This window comes from Calidris pugnax, unplaced genomic scaffold (assembly GCF_001431845.1).
Source record: "Calidris pugnax isolate Ruff unplaced genomic scaffold, ASM143184v1 scaffold162, whole genome shotgun sequence".
NCBI classification, from domain to species: domain Eukaryota; kingdom Metazoa; phylum Chordata; class Aves; order Charadriiformes; family Scolopacidae; genus Calidris; species Calidris pugnax.
In genome coordinates, this window is record NW_015090900.1 from 687,308 (window position 1) to 707,421 (window position 20,114).

The following is a 20,114-nucleotide window of genomic DNA, read 5'->3' on the forward strand; positions in this document are numbered from 1 at the left end:
GTTTCTGGCCTCGTCCCACCGCTGGCTCTGACACACGATCGATAGCCCCATGGCAAGTGGCCACTCGGCCACTGCCAGGCGTCCTGCTGCTGTGACCAGGGAAGGGGGGGGGACACCAGCCTGGCTGACCCCTACCCTGCCATGGAGCCCCAAGCATCACGGTGGGCAGCGGGGGGGTCCCTCATCCTGCCTGCACCCCTTGTCTCCTGCGGGCGAGATCAAACTTCTTGATTTTATTCATCTGATGAGACTGACCCGGTGTCGTTACACCTTTTTTTTTGGCTTGGATTAATGGCCAAGGGCTGTAGGATACAGAGGGGCTGGGGGGCAGGACCCAGGGGTGAGGTGGTGGTGGTGAGCGGTGCAGAACGGGGTGCACGGTGGGGCGTCCGTCCGTCCGTCTGTCTGTGCTGCTTCAGCTGCTCCTTCCTTTCTGAAAGCGTTTCAGTGGCCCCGCTTAAACCACCCCTGTTTCCGTCCCAGCCCGGGTCGAGCTGTAGCATCGTTCCAGGCCGTGTGGGGTGCTCGGGACGGGGGGGCCCCCCGTCCTTGGTGAGGCCCTGAACTGCCCTGTGTGGGGTACGGCACCGGGGGGAGGACGTGCTGTGCCTGGCGAGCAAGGCAGGGGGTGGGCAGGTCGTATACAAGCTGCCCTCCACCCCAGTGTCCTCACCCAGCTTTGGCCACCGAGGGTGGGAGGACAGTGGCAGCACCCTTGTCTTTGGAGAAACCCCGGATTTTCCCTCTCACCCTCTGTTCCTAGCTGGGATGCGAGGTGAATGCAGCATTCCCTCCCCTCCTTGGTTTCTCCTTTCCATCTCCAGGGTTGGGACCTGCTGCCGTGTGTCAGGACCGGGGTCCCTGCTCTCCCAGGAACTCTCTGTCTCCCACCCACCCACCTTCCGTCACTTCCACCTCAGCCAGCCCCGGGATGGTTCACCGGGATGGTTCACCGCTCGGCACCCACGCCCGGCGCAGGGAGTGGTGCAGGGATTTATGGCTTATCTGCCATCTCGCCTTCCCCGGGAGGCTGAGTCACCGGGGGTTACCCCAGGGGCACCTCTCCTCATCCCCAGTCCCTGCTGCTCCAGGTTTGCAGGGAGCTGCAGAGCTTGGCCCCGCTGCCTGGAGGCTGAATACAGAGCAGAGAAGCCTTCAGGGCCATGTTTTGTCTGCAGCGAGCAGATATTCCTCTCCAGGAGCCCCGTTGCTCCCCCGGGGCCGTGGGGCACCTTGGTTTGTTGCCTCCTGCTCAAAGCAAGATCTTCCTTAAACAGGAGAGCTGCAGATCCTGGGTTACCAGCTCCGTGTCTGGAGATTAGATCGGATCCCACAGTGTAATTTCAGGTTTAGAAATATCCACCCAACTTCCAGTTTTGGACCCTCCTTCCCACCCACCCCAGCGTGCCACAGGGAAGAGGCTGGTGGCCTCCTTGGCGATCTCAAGGGAGAGCAGAGACCTCTCCCTGGTGAAGCTTCCCCCCCTCGATGGGCTCCTGGGGGCTGGTGGTGACCGATTTAGCAAGTGGCAGCACATCACCTGGGTCCCTGCAGCTGTGCGTGGGCTTAGCTCCTGGCAAATCCCCTCTTAGCCTCTGTGGGAAGGTGATGGTTAGTGCAGGGGAAGGTTATTGCCGGGCATGGGGTGGCACCGAGCCCTTCCCTGCTCCAGGCTGGGGCTGATGCTCAGGGTCCCCTTGGTTATGGGGTGGACCTGGGCACTCACTATTAAACTGAGGAGCTGATGGGACCCTTTAGGGTCACTACTCTTTGCTGTGGCTCGTGGAAAAAAATTTGGGGGGTTGCTTTTGTCCCCTTTTGCCAGCTGCTCGGGCACAGGGGGCCGGGCAGTAGCTAAACCAACACCCTGCTCCTACCCAAACCTTCCTTCAGGGCTTGGCAAGGGGAATCCTTTGTGCCTTTGGGAATCCAAGAGCCTCTTTGCTGTCTCTCCAGAGCTCCCGGAGAACTGGACGGATACCCGTGAGACGCTGCTGGAAGGGATGCTCTTCAGCCTCAAGTACATGGGCATGACGCTGGTGGAGCAGCCCAAGGGAGAGGAGCTTTCTGCGGCCGCCGTCAAAAGGATCGTGGCCACCGTGAGTGTCCGTGCTGGGGCAGAGCCCTGGCTCCTGCTGGTCATACAGGTCTGTCACTGGGGGGACTTCCAAAAGCCAACAGGTCTGGAGGCAGAGCTGTCCCATCTGCAGGCCACGGGGTGTCTGGATGATGGCAGGTCCAGCCCTTCCAGGGGTGAGGAGGCATCTGGTGGTGTAGGTAGAAATGCAGAGAGCAGCACTGGGAAGCCCTTGGGACCAGCCCTGGCTTGTGGCTGGGGCAGGGTGCAGACAACTGGTGTGACACGTCTGGGCTCTGGCTCACCATGATAAGCTTGGGTGACCCTGGGTGTGGAAGGAACCCACTGACCTGGTGAAATCAGCCTTCTCCAGGGCCGTCCCTCCTCTTGCAAGATCATAGAATCATAGAATTGCCCAGGCCAGAAGGGACCTCCAAAGGCCATCTAGTCCGACCCCCCCACAGTCAGCAGGGACACCCCCAACTAGACCAGGTTGCCCAGGGCCTCGTCGAGCCTCTCCTTGAATATCTCCAAGGAAGGGGCCTCAACCACCTCCCTGGGCAACCTGTTCCAGTGCTCCACCACCCTCCCAGTGAAGAACCCTCTCCTCATCTCCAGTCTAAATCTGTTCCCCTCCAGCTTGAAGCCATTGCCCCTTGTCCTGTCACTGCAGGCCTTTGTAAACAGCCTTCCTGTAGGCTCCCTTTAGGTACTGGAAGGCTGCTATTAGGTCTCCCCGGAGCCTCCTCTTCTTCAGGCTGAACAACCCCAGCTCCTTCAGCCTGTCAGATGGGGGAAAAGCAGTGTGAGTTCAGCCAGTGCATGGCCGAGAGCTGGTGTTACAGCCCTGGGTTTCCCTTCCTGGGATTTGGAGGTTTAATCGGGACAGGACAGCTCGCTCTGCTTCCCAGATTCCCACCCAACCCTCCCTCAGTAACCTCTGATGCAGGAGGGACTCATTTCCAAGCCATCCCTCTCGCACCGAGCCTCCCCAGAGCCCCTGCTCACCGGGCTCTGAGTAAAATTAACGCTTCTTTAAGCCCTTATAAAACTGAACGAGGCAGAGACCCGATCGTACAGTCAACAGCCGTAAAACTCAATGGGGTGGGGAACTGCGCCGGGTAATGACGGATCCATCCCTCCCTGCAGAAACGGGAGCTGCTGGCAAAGCCCTTCCCGAGCCAGAGCCTTGAAATAAAAGCCTTGGAGGGGCAGGACCGACCGCCAGCCAGGCTGGATACAGCCCAAACGAGATCCCCAGGGAGCAGGGCTGAGGATCCGGGTCTGCAGCGAGTTAGCTCTCTACTTTTATTTTTATTTTTTTGAGGGAGAAGCTGGGCGGCGAGCTGAATGTAGCCTGAAAGCACTAGAGACTAGTAAATAAGAGAAAGTGGTCCTTAGAAGTCTAGTTACCTTTTAAGCTGCTGTCCTGCCCTTGGCGTGGGGGATGTTTTGCTATTCCACTGGGGTTCAGCCAGCTTTTTGGGAGCCGACATCCTGCAGCACCGTCCTTCTCCCCTCTTCCTGTTGGTGTCCCCCCCCTGGTCCAGAGCTGGCCCTAGAGATAAACCCCCCCAGGGTTTCACCAAGAGCTCACAGAACTCGGCTGGAGCAGCCTCTGCTTCGTGCTGGCGGCTGTGGGGAGATCTTCATGGAGGTGCTGGGCTGGAAATACCTCCCTGTGGGGTGGAGGGTGTGTGTCCTTGTCTCATTAACGCCAGGAAAAATCACTGCTTCAGGGAAGGAAAAGTTTTAATGAGTGCCTTATCACACCTGGTAGTAAATTTGGTCTCTAGTACTAACGAGTGCTATTAATATGCTTATTAGGTGCACCTACCTGGAGTCTCCGCTCTGCTTATGTACCTTTGGATGTATCCGTGGTCAAAGCCTGTAACTTTCCTCTCCCTCTTCTCCTTCCAAAGGCAAAAGCAAGTGGCAAGAAGCTGCAGAAAGTGACTCTGAAAGTCTCGCCCAGAGGGATCGTGTTAAACGACAGCGGAACCAACGAGCTGATTGAGAATGTCTCCATATACAGGTGGGTCACGGGCTGCACGTCCCCAGGGTTCCCCTCTGCTCCTGACAGGGTGAGGAGCTGGTGTCACAGCCCCTCGTGCTGGTGTCACAGCCTCTTGTGCTGCCCCTCACCTGGGCAGACTCTGGTCCCTACCCAGCCTGAGGTGACACCTCGCTGGCCATCGCCTCTTACAGAGGTGTGGGGAAGGAGGCGGCTGTTAAATTTAAGGTAAAATTAGGTCTGATGCAGTCAGTGTTCAGCTGGGGGTAAGGAAAGGTGTGACGAGCCTGGAGGTGGGGGGTGTGTGTGCAGACTGCACTCCATGGCCATGTGGGGCTTTACTGCCTGCTCTTGGCAATAGAAACGCCGAAGCAGCCGGGGTGACGGCAAGAGCTGAGCACGGAGGAAGGTCAGAGCATCTCCCAGTGGGCAAGGATGCTGGAGCCAGGATGCCCTCCCCTCCCTGGCTGCTCTGTGACAAAGATCAGGGCTGGGACAGTCACTGAGACCCAATACCAGTGTGGGGAGGGTGAGGATGGATTATCCCACATCCACTCCTTGGGCTTTGGCAAGTGTTTCTTCCAGAGGTGCATGATGGAAACACTGAAGCAGCCAGGGTGACAGCAAGAGCTGAGCACGGAGGAAGGTCAGAGCATCTCCCAGTGGGCAAGGATGCTGGAGCCAGGATGCCCTCCCCTCCCTGGCTGCTCTGTGACAAAGATCAGGGCTGGGACAGTCACTGAGACCCAATACCAGTGTGGGGAGGGTGAGGATGGATTATCCCACATCCACTCCTTGGGCTTTGGCAAGTGTTTCTTCCAGAGGTGCAGGTCTGGCAGAGCAGAGCTTTCCTTCTCCCTCTCCTCCTCCTTCTCCCTCTCCTCCTCCTTCTCCCTCTCCTCCTCCTTCTCCCTCTCCTCCTCCTTCTCCCTCTCCTCCTCCTTCTCCCTCTCCTCCTCCTTCTCCCTCTCCATCCCCCATGCTCTGCTTCTGTCCCTCGCCTGCTGCTCTTGCCCCCCTTTGCTGGGGGGGTGCTGGGTTGGGGGGACTCTCTCTAACCAGGTTACTAACCCGCTTGCTTTTCTCCCCTTCAAACCACGCAGCCACGTGTGGCCACCGGTGCTGAGCCCGGGAGATAAAGCCCTGCCAAAGAGCAGAGCTGATGGGGTCAGCGCTGGTGTAGCAGGAGCAGGCAGAGCCGTGGGGCTGGGTTTTTTTAGATGCTGCCTGAAATTCTGCCCAGATGCTGTACCAGCCAGAGATAAAGCTGTTCCTCCCGGGCAGCGCCCTTGGTTCAGTGGGCTGAAGTCAGTGTATCCTAAATAGGCTGTTGACGTGGGGACCGATGCTGCTCCCCGGAGATGCTGGTGCTGTGGGTCAAAAAGTTGGGGTCTGTGTGCGTGGGGGGTGTCATCTCCCAGCTCTGTGAGCGTGGAGGTCCCAGGGCTTTCCTCTAACACCTCTTCAAGTCTTCTCTTTGGCTGGTGTAGCAGGAGCAGGCAGAGCCGTGGGGCTGGGTTTTTTTAGATGCTGCCTGAAATTCTGCCCAGATGCTGTACCAGCCAGAGATAAAGCTGTTCCTCCCGGGCAGCGCCCTTGGTTCAGTGGGCTGAAGTCAGTGTATCCTAAATAGGCTGTTGACGTGGGGACCGATGCTGCTCCCCGGAGATGCTGGTGCTGTGGGTCAAAAAGTTGGGGTCTGTGTGCGTGGGGGGTGTCATCTCCCAGCTCTGTGAGCGTGGAGGTCCCAGGGCTTTCCTCTAACACCTCTTCAAGTCTTCTCTTTGGCTTTTCTACTCACTGGGGAGATGCTAGCTCTGAGCTCTCACCCCAGATCGGGTGCTTGGGCAGGAAGGGGGGGTGGGGGTCACAGCTAAAATGCAGCCACTGTCCCCAAACATGCTGCTGCAAAGGCCTCTGTCCTGAACTTACCCCAGAGATGGGTGAGAGTTGTCCTTTCCCTGGAAATTCATGGGAGCTGAGCCCTTGGGGTTGCTGGAAGGCGGCCACGCGCCTGCGCAGATGACCTCCCATGGCTTTGTCCCAGCATCTGCTGGGAACTGGGACCTTCCAGTCCCTTCCCTGCAAGAACGGGAGCTGAAGGGGCGATGTGGGGTCACGGGGAAACTTTCACTGAAGTGTCCCACTTTCTCCTCGGGTTTTCTCTTTCCTTAACACCTGTGGGATCTATGGTGTGCCCAGGGAAGGGGCTTTGCTCGTTGCTGGTGCCTGTTGCCTTGCACTAAACCTCTGAGGCTGCTCCAACCTGTGCTCTCTGGCTTCAGATGAGACCCTCAGTCCTGCAGCTCCTGGCAGGGACCGACCCGTGGGAGATGGCAGATGCTGAGGGACCTGCTGCCCTGCAGAAGGGAGATGAGCTCTCGGTCCCAGCCTGCTCATCCCAGACAGATCAGCCTGTTGCTCTTCCAGAGCATTGTTTGGCATTTCAGAGTTTGGAATTCTCCCATTCAGGGGCTGGGAGAGACACGTCCATCCTGGGGATGCTCATGGAGGAGGCTAAGCCTCCTTCCCCACATTCCATGTGCTCAGGGGTCTCGGAGCATCCCGTGCATCTGCTACTGCAGATCCCAGAGCCTGAATTTCAGCTTTTCTTGGACACCTCTGCATCAATTTTTTTCCTTAGTTTGAGCCTCAGGATTAAATCATAGGCTGAGAAGAAGTCTTTCTCTCTTCTTGTGAGCTTATCCTCCAAGGAAAACCTTCTGGTGTCTCTCTTCTGGAGACAGAGTGTTTGTCAGGCGTAGTCCTCGGCTGGCGCACCGCAGAGTCTTCACCTTCTCTAACCTCTCCTTTCCCACGAGGCCAAACATCTTCTCTTCTCTCCTGCCTCTGTGTGTGATGCACGTGCTTCATGTGGTGGCTGTGGAAGTTGCTCTGGGCTTTTCTTAACCCTCAAACCGGTGGCATCGACTCCCCTGCTTTGGGAAGGAGTTGGATTCAAACCTGGTAACGCTCCTCTGCTCCCTCTGCCTTCCCTGCTTGGTCCCAGAGCTGGAAGCCCTGGGGAGGTGCTTGCTGGCAGGTCAGAGGAGGGGTTTGGTTGATCTCCTTTGCTCACAGTGCCCCGGACAAGACGTTTCGTTCTGTCTTTTCAGGATATCCTACTGCACGGCAGACAAGATCCACGATAAAGTGTTTGCCTACATTGCCCAGAACCAGCTCAATGAGAACCTGGAGTGCCATGCCTTCCTCTGTACCAAACGGAAAATGGTCAGTCCAGAGGAAGAAATGGGGATGTGGCTGTAGGAGGAAGAGGAGGAGGAGGAGGCAGAGAGGGGGCTGTGCCGGTGAGATAACACCTTTAGTTAGAGCCAGGGGGTTCCTTGCCCCAGCCGTGGGTCCTGGGGGAGCACCCACCCTCCTTCTGCCATCACCACAGAGTGTTTAATCCCAGTGATGCTCCCAGTGCCCAGCTCTTGAGTGGGCACAGCTCCGGGCTGGACTCAACCCATTGTTTTGCAGGTAAAAGCCTTTTCACCCCAAGGTTTGTGGTGGGGGTGAGAGGACCTGGCCCTGCATTGGCACCTGAAAAAATCCCTGCCCTGCTGCCATCCTGGCTGCTGGGATTATTCCCTGCTCAGCATCAGCTTTCCTGGGCTGAGCCCGGGGAGGGGAGAGGCTTTGGCAGACGGGGAGGTCCCTGGGGAGGCTGGCAGCGAGGTGCCCAGAGGCAGCCTCGTTGATGGGGAGGCATTTAGCCAGCGGTTCTGGGCTGGCTGCCCTGGCTTCCATCCACTTCTTGCCGTTGGAGCTCCCCTGTCCAATTTTTAGCGGCGTCTTTGCAGACGGGGCCGTGTCCTCCCTGTGGGAGCAGCACAGGGGGACCCCGCTGCCTGTTGGGGTCGGGGCAGAGACCTGTGTGTAGAAAACTGTCTCTGGCTCTTGCTTTGAACCCGCTCGTGGGGCTTTTTCCTGCTGATTCAGTGCATCAGGATGGGCAGGGAACCAGCTGGGGAGGGAGAGAAACGGGTCACTGGCTGCAAATGGGGGAAGGAAAACCCTGGGGGTCTCTCCAGTGGGGACAGAGCTGGGGCTGAGCCCCCTCCCCGCAGCAGGAAGGGGCTTTAGGGGAGAGGAAGGGCAGGTCAGATCCCTCTGCCCAAGAAATCCTTCCCTGAGCAGGGAGTGGGACATCTTGGATCTGCAGGGAAACAACTTCCCGAGAGCCGTTCCCCCCCGGTACATCCCGGTGCAGCAATTCCTGGGTCCTCAGGAGCATCCCCGTGCCCGGAGAGCGAGGCAGCTCTGTTAATATTCTGCACTTCTCCTGGCTTGCTCTTTTTTTTTTTCCGGGGAGAGAATAATAGAAGCTACAAGTTGTCTCTCCTTTTCTCAGTGTGCTCTCCCATCCTTGCACGGCAAAGATAAGCCTCACTCGGCAAATTAAAATTTAAATCTCTCCAGCGCTAAAAGAATTATCTCAGTGGTACATCAGCTCGGTGCCTCTCCCTCCAAATAAAGTTCTCCAAGGCCTTTTGTGGCAAAAACTAGGAATTTAAGACGCGTGAACGTCGTGCTGGTGAGGTGATGTCCTGCTCCTGGACCAGGGACCGTCCCTGCCCCAGGGCAGGGTCCCTTAATGTGAGCACAGCTACCAGTCACGGGCATATAATTAGTCCATATTTTTAGTTCATGGGTAATTCTCAACGGTAGCTGGGTCTATTAAACTTGATTCAGATGTGACAGCTTAAATTGTAAACAGCTGTGAGGAGTTTCATACTTAATTACCATATTTAAGTTTTTGCCATAAAGCGTTTGCACTTCCATCAAAGATGTAAATAGCTCCGACATTCAAATGAGCTCTCCGGCTTTGCGAGGCTTAATTGGCAGCGATGGGTTTGCTGGGTCTCCTCGCCCCCTCCCTGGCTTTTTGGGGGACCCTGGTGCTCCGTTCCTGCTCCCCCCACATCTCCATCCCCCCCAGCTGCCGGGGGCCCTGGGTTACGGACCCAGATTTGGGTTTGTTTAGTTCACAACTTCTTAAAACAAACTCACGCCTGGAGGATGCTGCGGCGCCCCAGCCTTGCAGAGTGTTACTCGTTATCTCCTCGCACTTAAACTGCTCATGAGCTCTGCCTTCTCCTAATGAAACTGGCATTTATGTCACTATTTATACATCTCCAGCAACTCGGGCTATTTAAGGCGGTGGGTTTTTGTTTTTTTTTAATGTTGCTCGAGCTCTCGGCTTGGGGAGGAACGGAGGGACTGAAGGGGAAGGTGTCCCTGCTCTTCTCCTTATGCCTTCTCCTAATGAAACTGGCATTTATGTCACTATTTATACATCTCCAGCAACTCGGGCTATTTAAGGCGGTGGGTTTTTGTTTTTTTTTAATGTTGCTCGAGCTCTCGGCTTGGGGAGGAACGGAGGGACTGAAGGGGAAGGTGTCCCTGCTCCTGCTCCATCCCTGGCTGTTGTAAAACAAACCCACGCTGTTGGTCTAAGCCAGTGGGACCCCAGTTTAGTGCTGGGGGGCCATGGGGAGACCCTGGGGTCTCTCTTGTCCTGCCTCCGAGATTGCTCCCTGTTGGAGAGACCTGCAAATTCCTGGCATTTTACCTTCTGCAGTTGGAGCATCCTCGTGCGTGGTGCTGGGGGGATGGACCACAGCTCTGCACATCCCTCCCCAGCACTGGTGGGGCCAACAGTGGCCTGTCCAGGGCTCAGCCATCTGTCCTGGGCTATCCTTTGGGATCATAGAATGGTTTGGGTTGGAAGGAACCTTAAAGATCATTGAGTTCCAACCCCCTGCCCTGGGCAGGGACACCTCCCACTAAACCAGGTTGCTCAAAGCCCCATCCAACCTGGCCTTGAACCCCTCCAGGGATGTTGGGTGGGTGATGCTCAGCTCAGCCCTGGAGTGTGGACCCACATCCCTCAGGGAGCTATGAAGACAAGCCTGGGACCGTGCAGTGCTTATTTAGATCATGCTTAGGTGTGGGGGGAGCTGTTGGATGGGTGATGCTCAGCCCTGGAGTGTGGACCCACGTCCCTCAGGGAACCATGAGGACAAGCCTGGGACTGTGCAGCGCTTGTTTAGATCATGCTTAGGTGTGGGGGGAGCTGCTCTTCTCTCCCTGTCCATCAGCGTGATGGCTGTGACAGCCCTGTCCCTGCCACCTCCATCTTCCCATTACCCCTAAGGACACATCTACAACGAGCTGCGTGTGCTGCACGGAGCTGGTCTCTGTTCCACCAATATTTGATTCCCCCTCCCCAGCCCGGTGGGGAGCGTGCGGAGCAGAGGGCTGGTTGGATCCAGGTTAACATCAATCTGCAAAAACCAACACCTCCAAACGATTTCAGTCCACTCCAGGATTAACGTGCTGCCTCACCGATGTCTTTCCAGGCACAAGCAGTCACCCTCACCGTAGCCCAGGCCTTCAAAATCGCATTTGAGCTCTGGCAAGCAGCTAAGGAAGGTGAGTTTTTTTTCCCCTCTTCCCGCTCCTCATGTGAAAGTTCAAGGGATGACCTTGGGTTTTTTCCAGCTTTCAAGTGCCTTTTCCCCTCGCCCTTCAAATTTCCAGGCTGCTGTGAAAGTTGGTCCAAACTCTGCTGTGATTTAAGGCGTCTTCCAGGTTTCTCTCAGCAGCTTTGTAAATCCAGCTGAGTTTTGGCCCCACTCCTGTCTGGCCGGTGGGATGTGAAGGACCTGGTGTTTGCTCTGTGCTACCTCAGCTCTGCCGCTGTTGGGGTTTTTTTGCTTTCACCTTCCACAAGATTATAAAATGCACCCAGAGCCTGGGCTGCTGTGGGTGGAGGAGACCTGGTGGCCTATCCTAGCATCCTAGCTGTCTCCCCTCCCTAAAAGCTTGCAGGGAGCATCCATGGGCAGTGACGGGCTCTTCTTCTTTTGCAGAGAAGGAGAAGCGGGAAAGGTCCATCTTGGAAGGAGAAGGGACGAGCAGCCCCAGCTCGGAAGCCCCTGCCCACCCTGACACACGTAAGTCACCAACAGCAGAGCTTGGCTTTGGGGATGGGGAACAGCCTGAGGGCTGTGGGGCTTTCCCTGAGCGGGGCAGGCTCCTGGCAGGGCTTTGAAGACCAGCAAGGAGCCAACATTTTGGTCAGAGTGGAGATACTGCCCTCAGCAGAGCGCTGAAGGGCGAGGAAGAACCTGACAAGTCCTTCCATCTCCCCCTTAATATCTCCTGCAGCCCCTCCTACACAGCTCCTGCCACCCCAAACCTCTTTAATTCTGCCCGAGGCAAATTGGCCATAGCATCCTTACGGGCTTAGCGTGGACCTGCACACCCTGAGCTTGATTTTGGGGCTGCCTTAGACCCAAAAGACTTGCCATCCCATCGGGTGAAGGAGATGGACATCCAGGTGCCACTCTGCCTCCAGCTCCCCTAAGGAAGGAGAGGTGCGTGAAAATAAAGCAATTAAATAGTAAAACCCCTCCTAATTCAGTGCCTCCTCGTGGTCCTCTGCTGCCTCTGAAATGCGGGCTGTGAAGCTGGGGAGAAGTGGGACAAAAGGCTAATCTCTCTTCCGTGCTGGCCGTGGAGATAAGAGGATTTGGCACGGAGGAAAAGAGCATTAAACCGGGCTTCCTTCCAGGGTGGCACATCTCCTTTCTTCATGTGAAGGGCCAGGACTGGAGGAATCTGTCACAAGCGGTGGCACATCAGGAGAAACGAAGCCCGGGGCTGGCACGGGTGTAGGGTTGGGCTCCAGCATCTGCCTGGGGGATGCTCTGCAGCTGGGGCTCTGCTGCCTCTGCCCTCACTGCGGGGTGATGGGGAGGATTTGAGGCTTCCCTGGACCGACCCAGCCTGCGGGAGACCAGCAGCCCCCGAGCTGTCAACTGGTCTTCACCCAGTGCAGGATTTGCCCTGGGTCCTAGGAAATAATGATGCATCTTTGTAAGAAGCTGAATTGATGGATGGGCTGAGCTGAGGTATCGTCCAGGGTCTGTTCCCACCTTGGGGCTGGGATGTCTTGGGGTGGGATGTCTCAGCTCTGCAGAGAAAGATCTAGGGGTCCTGGTGGACAGCAAAATGACAATGAGCAAGCAGTGTGCTCTTGTGGCCAAGAGGCCAACGCTGGGGTGGGATGTCTCAGCTCTGTAGAGAAAGATCTAGGGGTCCTGGTGGACAGCAAAATGACAATGAGCAAGCAGTGTGCTCTTGTGGCCAAGAAGCCAACGGGATCCTGGGCTGTGTAGGGAAGAGTGTGGCCAGCAGGTCAAGGGAAGTCATTCTTCCCCTCTGCTCTGCACTGGGGAGGCCACAACTGGAATCCTGTGTCCAGTTCTGGGCTCCCCAGTTCAAGAGGGACAGGGAACTGCTGGAGAGAGTCCAGTGTAGGGCAACAGAGATGATGGAGGGATTGGAGCATCTCCCTGATGAAGAAAGACTGAGAGAGCTGGTAATCCTTAGTCTGGAGAAGAGAAGGCTGAGGGGAGACCTTATCAATGCTGACAAGCATCTCAAGGGAGGGTTGAAGGAGGAGGGAACCAGACTCTTTTCAGTGGTTCCCAGTGAGAGGACGAGGGGCAACGGGCACAAGTTGGAACAGAAGAGGTTCCACTCAAATATGAGGAAATACTTCTTCACAGTGAGGGTGGCAGAGCCCTGGAAGAGGCTGCCCAGGGAGGGTGGGGAGTCCCCTTCTCTGGAGATTTTCAAGACCCACCTGGATGCTCCTGAGTAACATGCTCTGACAAGCTCTGGGTGGTCCTGCTTTGGCAGGGGAGTTGGACTAGATGATCTCTATGGTCCCTTCCAACTCTAAAAATTCAGTGACTGCAGCTCCTCCGGGCTAAAATTTGGGGCCATCCTGAAAGAATTTGATGGGACCTTTTCATTCCCCTCTTGAGGGGAAGTGATTACTGCAAAAAGGCTGGGTTTCGTGTCATCCCTGTCCTCCCCTCCCCTGCCTCATTCCCTCTCCTCTCCCTTCACAGCAGCAGCCACAGGGAACTTGCTGGATTTAGAAGATCCTGCCAAATCGCCCCTGACCAGCAGCACAAACTCCCCACACTTAGACAACAGCATCTTTGGGCCCAGCTCCTCCGTAAATAACAACGTGGTGTGGGTAAGTGTGTGTCTGCCCGGCCGGGGAGGGGAGAGATGCCACCTCCATTTCATGTGTTCCAGGTCCCATCATGGGGGCTTTTTCTTTGATAAACCCGCCCCGGGGAGCTCTGGGGGGCTGAGCCCTTCAGGCAGGGTTTTGGAGATGCCCAGGTGAGTTGGGTTTCCATGTCCTACTTGAAATGATCGCTCAGTGTTGGAGTGTCTCCTGCTCTTCTCAGGCTCCATAAATAAATGATGGGGATGGTGAGGCGCTCCGAGAAACGCCGCTGTCAGATAATTGAATATTACTTATTCTCAAGCAGCACTTCTCAGTGGTTTGTCACTTAATTGAGGGACCACCTCACTGCTCTCTTCAGGAGGAAAAAAATCATTAAGTTGGTGGCTTTTGTTTACTGTTCACTAAAACCAGGTTATATTTATGTTCGTTATTACTCTTTATTTTTTCCCTTGTTCTTGTTTGCGGCTGTATCATGATTGTGTGAGCATGGATGGCTTCTCTAAAATGTCCTCAGTCATCTGGCTTAATTGTTTCGTGGATTACTAATAGAAAAATAATGACCCAGACCATTTGCCTGGGTGTGCAGCCATTGGGGAGCCTCCTCTGTGCCCAAGTGCTGTGTCACCAACCGGCCTGGGACCGATCTTTGAAGCCCCACTTGACCTGGGACCTCGTCCCCACCACGTGCCCTCCCTGGAAACGCACTGTGTGCTAAATTTTGGAGAATTGAATGATAAAGGCCTTTGCCTGGAGCCTTTTTCTTGAGTCTGCCGGGTCTGAGCTTGAGGCTTTTCAGGTTAAACCTGAAGATCAGTTCTAAGTCATACCAAATCCTGGAGGCTTATCAGCACTCTCCGATCCCTCCCTTCTCACAGAGTTTTCATACTTTACATATTACATTAAGTCTGTGAGTACATCACAAGATTTTGGGAATAGTCGAGTCTGGCCGTAGCAAAGCCCTCGCCCAGAGCCCATCTTCCTGCACAAGGAACCTTTCTCCCCCAGGCAGCTCAGAGGCTTTCCCTGGGAAACCATAAGAGCAGATCAGAGATGAAGGATCCCAGAGCTGCTTCCAAGGAGCTCAGGTTCCATCTGTGCTGCTGCAGAGTTGCTTTCTGGGTTCCTCATCCAGAAAATCCCTGAGGGATGCCTGGAGCATCTTCCCGAGCTCTGTTCTGGTCCCTCCTCTTAGCAGGATCCCTCGGCACGTGGTGGGGAGCTGGAAGCACCGAGGGCCATGGTTAACCCCAGAGAGGGATGACATCCAGCTGATGGGCCAGATCCAGCTGGAGCGGGTGGTGGGGTGGAATTATCCTGGTTTGGAGATGGTGGGAAAGGGCCAAGCCCCTGCCCCATCCCTGGGGCAGCAAGGGGAGTGCAGCATCCTTCACCTGAGCCCTGGGACCTGCTCTGAGGAAGCCTGGGCCACCTGGAGTTACGCCTCATACCCTGGGGCTTGTCCTGGGGTGGCATAAAAGATAAAAGTGAGATAAAACCTGCCCCAGGAGTCAGAGCACTGAGAGGAGTGTTGCTTTAGGCACTCACAAGTCAGTGTATATATATATGTATGTATGTATGTATTTCGTGCTCAAGTGCAGAGCCGGATCTCTAAATACACTTTGGTGCGTTCTCTTAGCAACTACTTCTCTCTCTTTTTATCTCTTTAAAAAAGGAAATGGATGATGGTCTCGACGAGGCGTTTTCAAGGTAATTCTAATAACTCCCTTTACAAGTTCACGCCACCCGGGGACCAGCCTAGTGACTGGCTTTTAATAAGGCTTCTAATCTAATCAGCCTCCGTGATCTGACCTAGGGAGCTGCCCCATCAGTGCCTCAGCTGTTAATTGAAAGATAGGCTTGGAGGCTGGCTGATAAGCCAAATATTTTGACAACCTTTTAAGGATGGAGAGAGGCTGTCTGTAACAGGGAATTCAATTCCCCAAGCAGTTAATGTGTCCACTCCTGCTTGCCAGGGTGGTTTGAGGCTGCTCTTTCCAGCCCCTGTGCTAACCATGGTCCCAGCTTTTGGCACGGGGTGTCTATGCTTCCTCCTCCCTCTGTGAGGTTTGGATGAACCCTGGGAGTTGGTTCCCATCTGTCCCCAAACCAGCAGCCTCCCTGCTCCACCATCACCATTGCAGGGTGGTTGCATCAGCCTGACTCTTGATGTGCCCATGTGGGATTCGTGCACCTGGGCACGTTTCTGAGTTTGTGGGTGTAGCTTCACGTGGTTCAGTTCATTTCCCAACCCAAATCAGAGCTTCGACTCTTGATGTGCCCACGTGGGATTCGTGCACCTGGGCATGTTCTGAGTTCGTGGCTGTAGCTTCACGTGGCTCAGTTCATTTCCCAACCCAAATCAGAGCTTTCCTGCACACACACACCGAGCTCTCCAGCAATGTTAAACAAACCCGGTTTGTTTCAGATGAGTTTTCCTGTCTGTCCTCACCACGGCCTCTGTGGGGTGATGGGAATGGTAGAATCACAGCATGGTTTGGGTTGGAAGGGACCTTAAAGCCCATCCAGTGCCACCCCCTGCCCTGGGCAGGGACACCTCCCACCAGCCCAGCTTGCTCCAAGCCCCCTCCAACCTGCCCTTGAACCCCTCCAGGGATGGGGCAGCCACAGCTTCTCGGGGCAACCTGGGCCAGGCTCTCACCACCCTCACAGCAAACAAGTTCTTCCCCACATCTCATCTCAGTCTCCCCTCTTTCAGTGTAAAAACCTTCTCCCTCCTCCTATGGCTCCCCTCCCTGATCCAGAGTCCCTCCCCAGCTTTCCTGGAGCCCCTTGAGGGACTGGAAGGGGCTCTAAGGTCTCCCTGGAGCCTTCTCTTCTCCAGGCTTCACCCCCCCAACTCTCCCAGCCTGTCCTCCAGCTCTACTTTTCATGGGTCCCATCCTCCAGGTGAGCACACACGAAGCCACCCTACCACTGTGTGGGCAGCGTGGGCTGTGGAGGCCACAATTTGGGCAAAGAGGTGCCGTGGGTGCTGATGCTCCAGGCTCAGAGAGCTGCCAGGACCCTTCCTCCAGCCGGGAGGTGCCGATGGAAGGAGTTGGGCAGCACCAGGACTGAGCCCGACGCCGTCACCTCCCCGAGAGCCACCAGCCTCCCCCAGGCTTTGCAGCAGCACAAAAACCACACACTCAGCCCTAAGGAAACAGACCTTGGTGCCTTGTTTGGCTCTTGGGAATGATTTACAGCTTCCACTTCCCCGGTAGCCGGGTCCCAAGTCCATAAAGGGGCCGCTTGAATTTATGTCTTAACGTCGTCTGTTTTCCTCACCTCTCTTCCTCGTTCCACTTTTAATTAAGCAGATGATGCTGGTTGTGGCCTTTTGTTTGGCATTGCTGGACACCCGAGCTGTCACATCCCCCTTGGCCTTCTGGTGACTCAGTCTTTGGGCTGCTCGTCCGCCGAGGCAGATGCTTCTGAGAGCCTTCCTGCCGCAGCATCACGGCTGCTCGTTTTTCTTTTTTATTAAAAAAACGTGCGCGGCGGCGGCTTTAATCCGAGGCTTATTCCAGGCCGTGCCTCCCCTGGATGAAACACCAAATATTTGAGTTAACCTCTCGGCCCTGGGAGAATGGATGCTGCGCTGTTAGGTTTTCAGGGAGGTATTTAATAACACAACAACAAACTGGGGCTTGTTAGGTTTTGCCAAAGGGCTGGGATGGGTTGGGATGAAAACCTTTTAAAGCTGACCCCGGGGGGGGACTCTTCAGCATCATCCGAGGCCTGTTGTGTCTTAAGGAGTTAAACGCTTGGGCTGGGGAGTTTGAGGGGAAATAGAGACATTTCAGGGAGGCTGCTCCTTTGGCCAAGGAGCCTTTATGCTGAGATAAGACCCTGGTAAACGATGCACCCGCCATTGGGGGGGAGGAAACTGGTGCTGTTCTGCCCAGACCATTAATTTACGGGACATCCAGGCTGCAAATTCCTTGGATGCCTGTGGGGGAAACGTTGGGATAAACCAGCAGCCAAGCTGCAGGAGACGTGAAGGAGCTGGGAATGTGCCAGCTTCCCCCCCAGACTGAGTTATTTCACTCAGCTGGAGGATGGGGAAATGTGGACCCACAGCTCGGGTCGGGCAGTAGGGATGCAGGGAGCATCCGGGCTGTGAGCTGGAGGGATGGGGTGTCCTTAATTTGTGTTTCTCTCCCCTTCTCAGACTGGCTCAGTCGAGGACGAACCCCCACGTCCTCGACACGGGGCTGACGGCTCAGGACATCCAGAGCGCGGAGACGCTCTCACCTGTGGACTGGAACAAAATGGATTCCACCGCGGGCGAGAAGGACGATCTGTTCATGTTCTGAGGTGAAACACGTCGAATTGAGTAACCACTAGAAGTCCGTGGACTGAGTCACGCCGTGCCGGGTGCTGTTCGCAAGGGGACCCTTCTGAGGGCTCTTCACCAAGTCAGCTGACGTTACAGCACAGTTTAGACCAAAGCTTTAGAAATCTAATGCAGATTTTTATACCTTGCTTTTATCTAAACCACGAGATGCTCTTGAGCATATTTATTCATAGCCGTTACAGTTTACATATATATATTATTGGAAGGTGTGTAGGGCATCTACAGTATTAGGTGGCAATAGACCGTGGAAGAACCTTCAGCAGTGCCTGTTCCTCTCTGAAAACAAGACTATGCAACACCAAAGTCTCTCTGTGTACACTTTTCTAGACAAAGATCTGCAGATGCAGAGGCGATTGCCAGCACAACTGTTACTAATCCACTGTTTCTTGAACAACGCATCACCTGCCGAGGCAGGGGGAGGAGATTGGCAGCAGCTGCCCCCAGCGTTAAAATCCAAGAGGTGGCAGAGATCTTGCTTTTGTTGGGAATGTCCGTGATCCTCTCACACTTGTCAATCTCCCCTCCGTGTCCCGGCTCTTTCTTCACCAGCTCCCTGGGGGGAATCGACGCTTTTGTTTATTTAACCCAAAGACTCTCTGAAAGTTTTGCACTTTAAAACTCAAAACTGAAAGCGATGGTCCGGATTGTCAAGGTAAGCAGTGCCTGGAACTTCTCTTCGCAAGCTATTTACCCAAAAAAACCCCAACAACAAACCAAACCCCAACCCAGCGATGCTGCAGACCCGTTTCAAAACTGACCGCTCACGTGCTCCGTTCCTGATGCGACTCGGGGACACCAAGGCTCCGTTGGCTTTAAGAGCAGAACCACCAGGGGGAAGTGGGGGTTGACAATTAATTAGTGTTGCTGATGGGGGTTGGAAGTTGTGGGTTCCCCAGCAGCACGATAGATCTCTGTTCTCAGCTCCTCTAAGTGGATTTGCCCGTGCGTGCCTTTTTACTGTCTCAGGACCGTTTGGTCGTCGCTCACTCGATACGACTCGAAGGGAATCGGATTAGGCCAGACCGATACCTGGATGTTCAATTAACAAGGGGGGCTCCTGTGTCCCCCCCGCCCCCCCAGCCACCTCTCCCGGGAGCTCGGGAAGTGTCTTTGGCAGCTCCTGGAATTGGCAATAAGTAATGGAGGTATAAAGCTTATGCTAATTAAAAGATTAAGTTTAATGATCCTAAATAGTCGCACTGACAGTTTGCAGTGTTTGTGGCCTTATGTGAAGTATACTAATCTGTTTTATAGATTTGTAACTTGGTTTTGAAACACTAATTCATTCCCCAGATAGCTCTTTATAACTCTCTTAAAACTGCTCGCAGGAAAAAAAAATAAAAACCTCTTTGTCAGCTGTACGAATTTATTAGGAAACAGCTGAGTGACTCTAACTTAGATTTGATTTTTTATTTTTATTTTTTCCCTAAGTGTTCTTGTGAGAAGGTGTCGAGGACTTGTGAAGCTGAGTCATCGTGTCTCTTAATAAAATGTGTGCTCTGTTTATCTGGCAAAATTGTGTTTAAAGCAATTTTACATCTTGAAACTACCCTGCCCGTGACTTCTTTGATCTCGTGTGTAGCATCAGTCTCTCGCGATCGAAGGAATTATTCAAAGTTTGTTGGTGCTACAGAGGCACATGGTAGGGACGTGAACCCATGGCATAAGGGACACCAAAACTGCACAGAAGTGGTTGTGGGAAGCACCTCGTCCCAGCCCCGGCGAGGGGTGATCCTCCTTGGAAAGAGCTTGGGTCGCAGGAATGGACCGTGAGGATTTCTCTGTAGGTTGATCTTTCTCCTTTTCTCGAGACTCTAGGAGCATATACCGAAATGCACAGTACTATATGTCTATGTATATAGTTTTTTAAGAAAACCTTCTGCTGTAAAGAATACCTGTACTGAGGAAAATAAAACGTCTACCATTTTTTGGAGTGTCTGTGCTGGGTCACTTGACTTTTACCGTGGTCCTTTTCATGTGTAGAAGTTTTTGTATTTCTAGCTGGTTGAATTCTCCATCTCCCTCGACGCACAACAGCGAGTGACTGGAAATGTCCACAGGAGGTTTGTGTCCATCAGAAGACTTTTCCCAGCACCATCCAGTGGGAAGGTGGCAGCAGGTCGGTAGTACCCTGCAGTGCTGCCTCTGGAAAAGGCTTACAGGACTGGATATGGCCAGGTGGGATGCACAGAGGGATGGACAACGACCACCTTCCCTTCTGCTCTGAGCCCCTGCGTCGCTGGATTGGCCTCTGGGGACAGGGATGACGGGATGAGAAGAGGGAGGTTGGTGCTTCGGGCTCATCTGCGGGTGAACGCGGTGGTGGTAACATCAAAACCCCAAATCTCTTAATTGATAGAGTTCCTGAGTCGCTATGCAAAGCGCTTCTCCCGTGGGGGGGAGTTTTAATTTGTACAGCTGCCTTTTAAATAAAAACATCCCCGGGAGGCCGGCGCTGCCCTGGGTACTCAGCCTCCCCCTGTGATTCCTGCCTTTGCTGGATGCCAGCTCGGAGCCAGCGGCTCCTGCAGGAACCAGCTCACCCCACTGCTCCTAGGAATGATGTGGAGAAACTCATCCAGGGATGCTGAGAAAGGGC

The 20,114-nt window shown here is 54.6% G+C and overlaps 1 protein-coding gene across 4 annotated transcripts in view; it reads left to right on the forward strand.

The window, feature by feature from the left end:
- Positions 1 to 19,442, forward strand: part of LDLRAP1 (low density lipoprotein receptor adaptor protein 1) — a 29,192-nt gene extending 9,750 nt beyond the window's left edge. The window contains exons 5-13 of one of the 4 annotated variants that reach the window (XR_001412797.1): positions 1,957 to 2,099; positions 4,000 to 4,112; positions 7,208 to 7,322; positions 10,460 to 10,532; positions 10,973 to 11,056; positions 13,025 to 13,155; positions 14,828 to 14,862; positions 16,476 to 16,775; positions 17,330 to 17,445. Coding sequence is in view for 3 of the 4 variants with exons in the window: in XM_014948701.1 (XP_014804187.1) it covers positions 1,957 to 2,099; positions 4,000 to 4,112; positions 7,208 to 7,322; positions 10,460 to 10,532; positions 10,973 to 11,056; positions 13,025 to 13,155; positions 14,828 to 14,862; positions 17,330 to 17,474 (839 nt within the window). In the remaining variant the exon portion in view is untranslated. Of the gene's footprint in view, positions 1 to 1,956; positions 2,100 to 3,999; positions 4,113 to 7,207; positions 7,323 to 10,459; positions 10,533 to 10,972; positions 11,057 to 13,024; positions 13,156 to 14,827; positions 14,863 to 16,475; positions 16,776 to 17,329 lie in introns of all 4 variants that reach the window. The other 3 variants (XM_014948701.1, XM_014948702.1, XM_014948703.1) reach the window with 3 other exon arrangements.
- Positions 19,443 to 20,114: the final 672 nt, after the last annotated feature.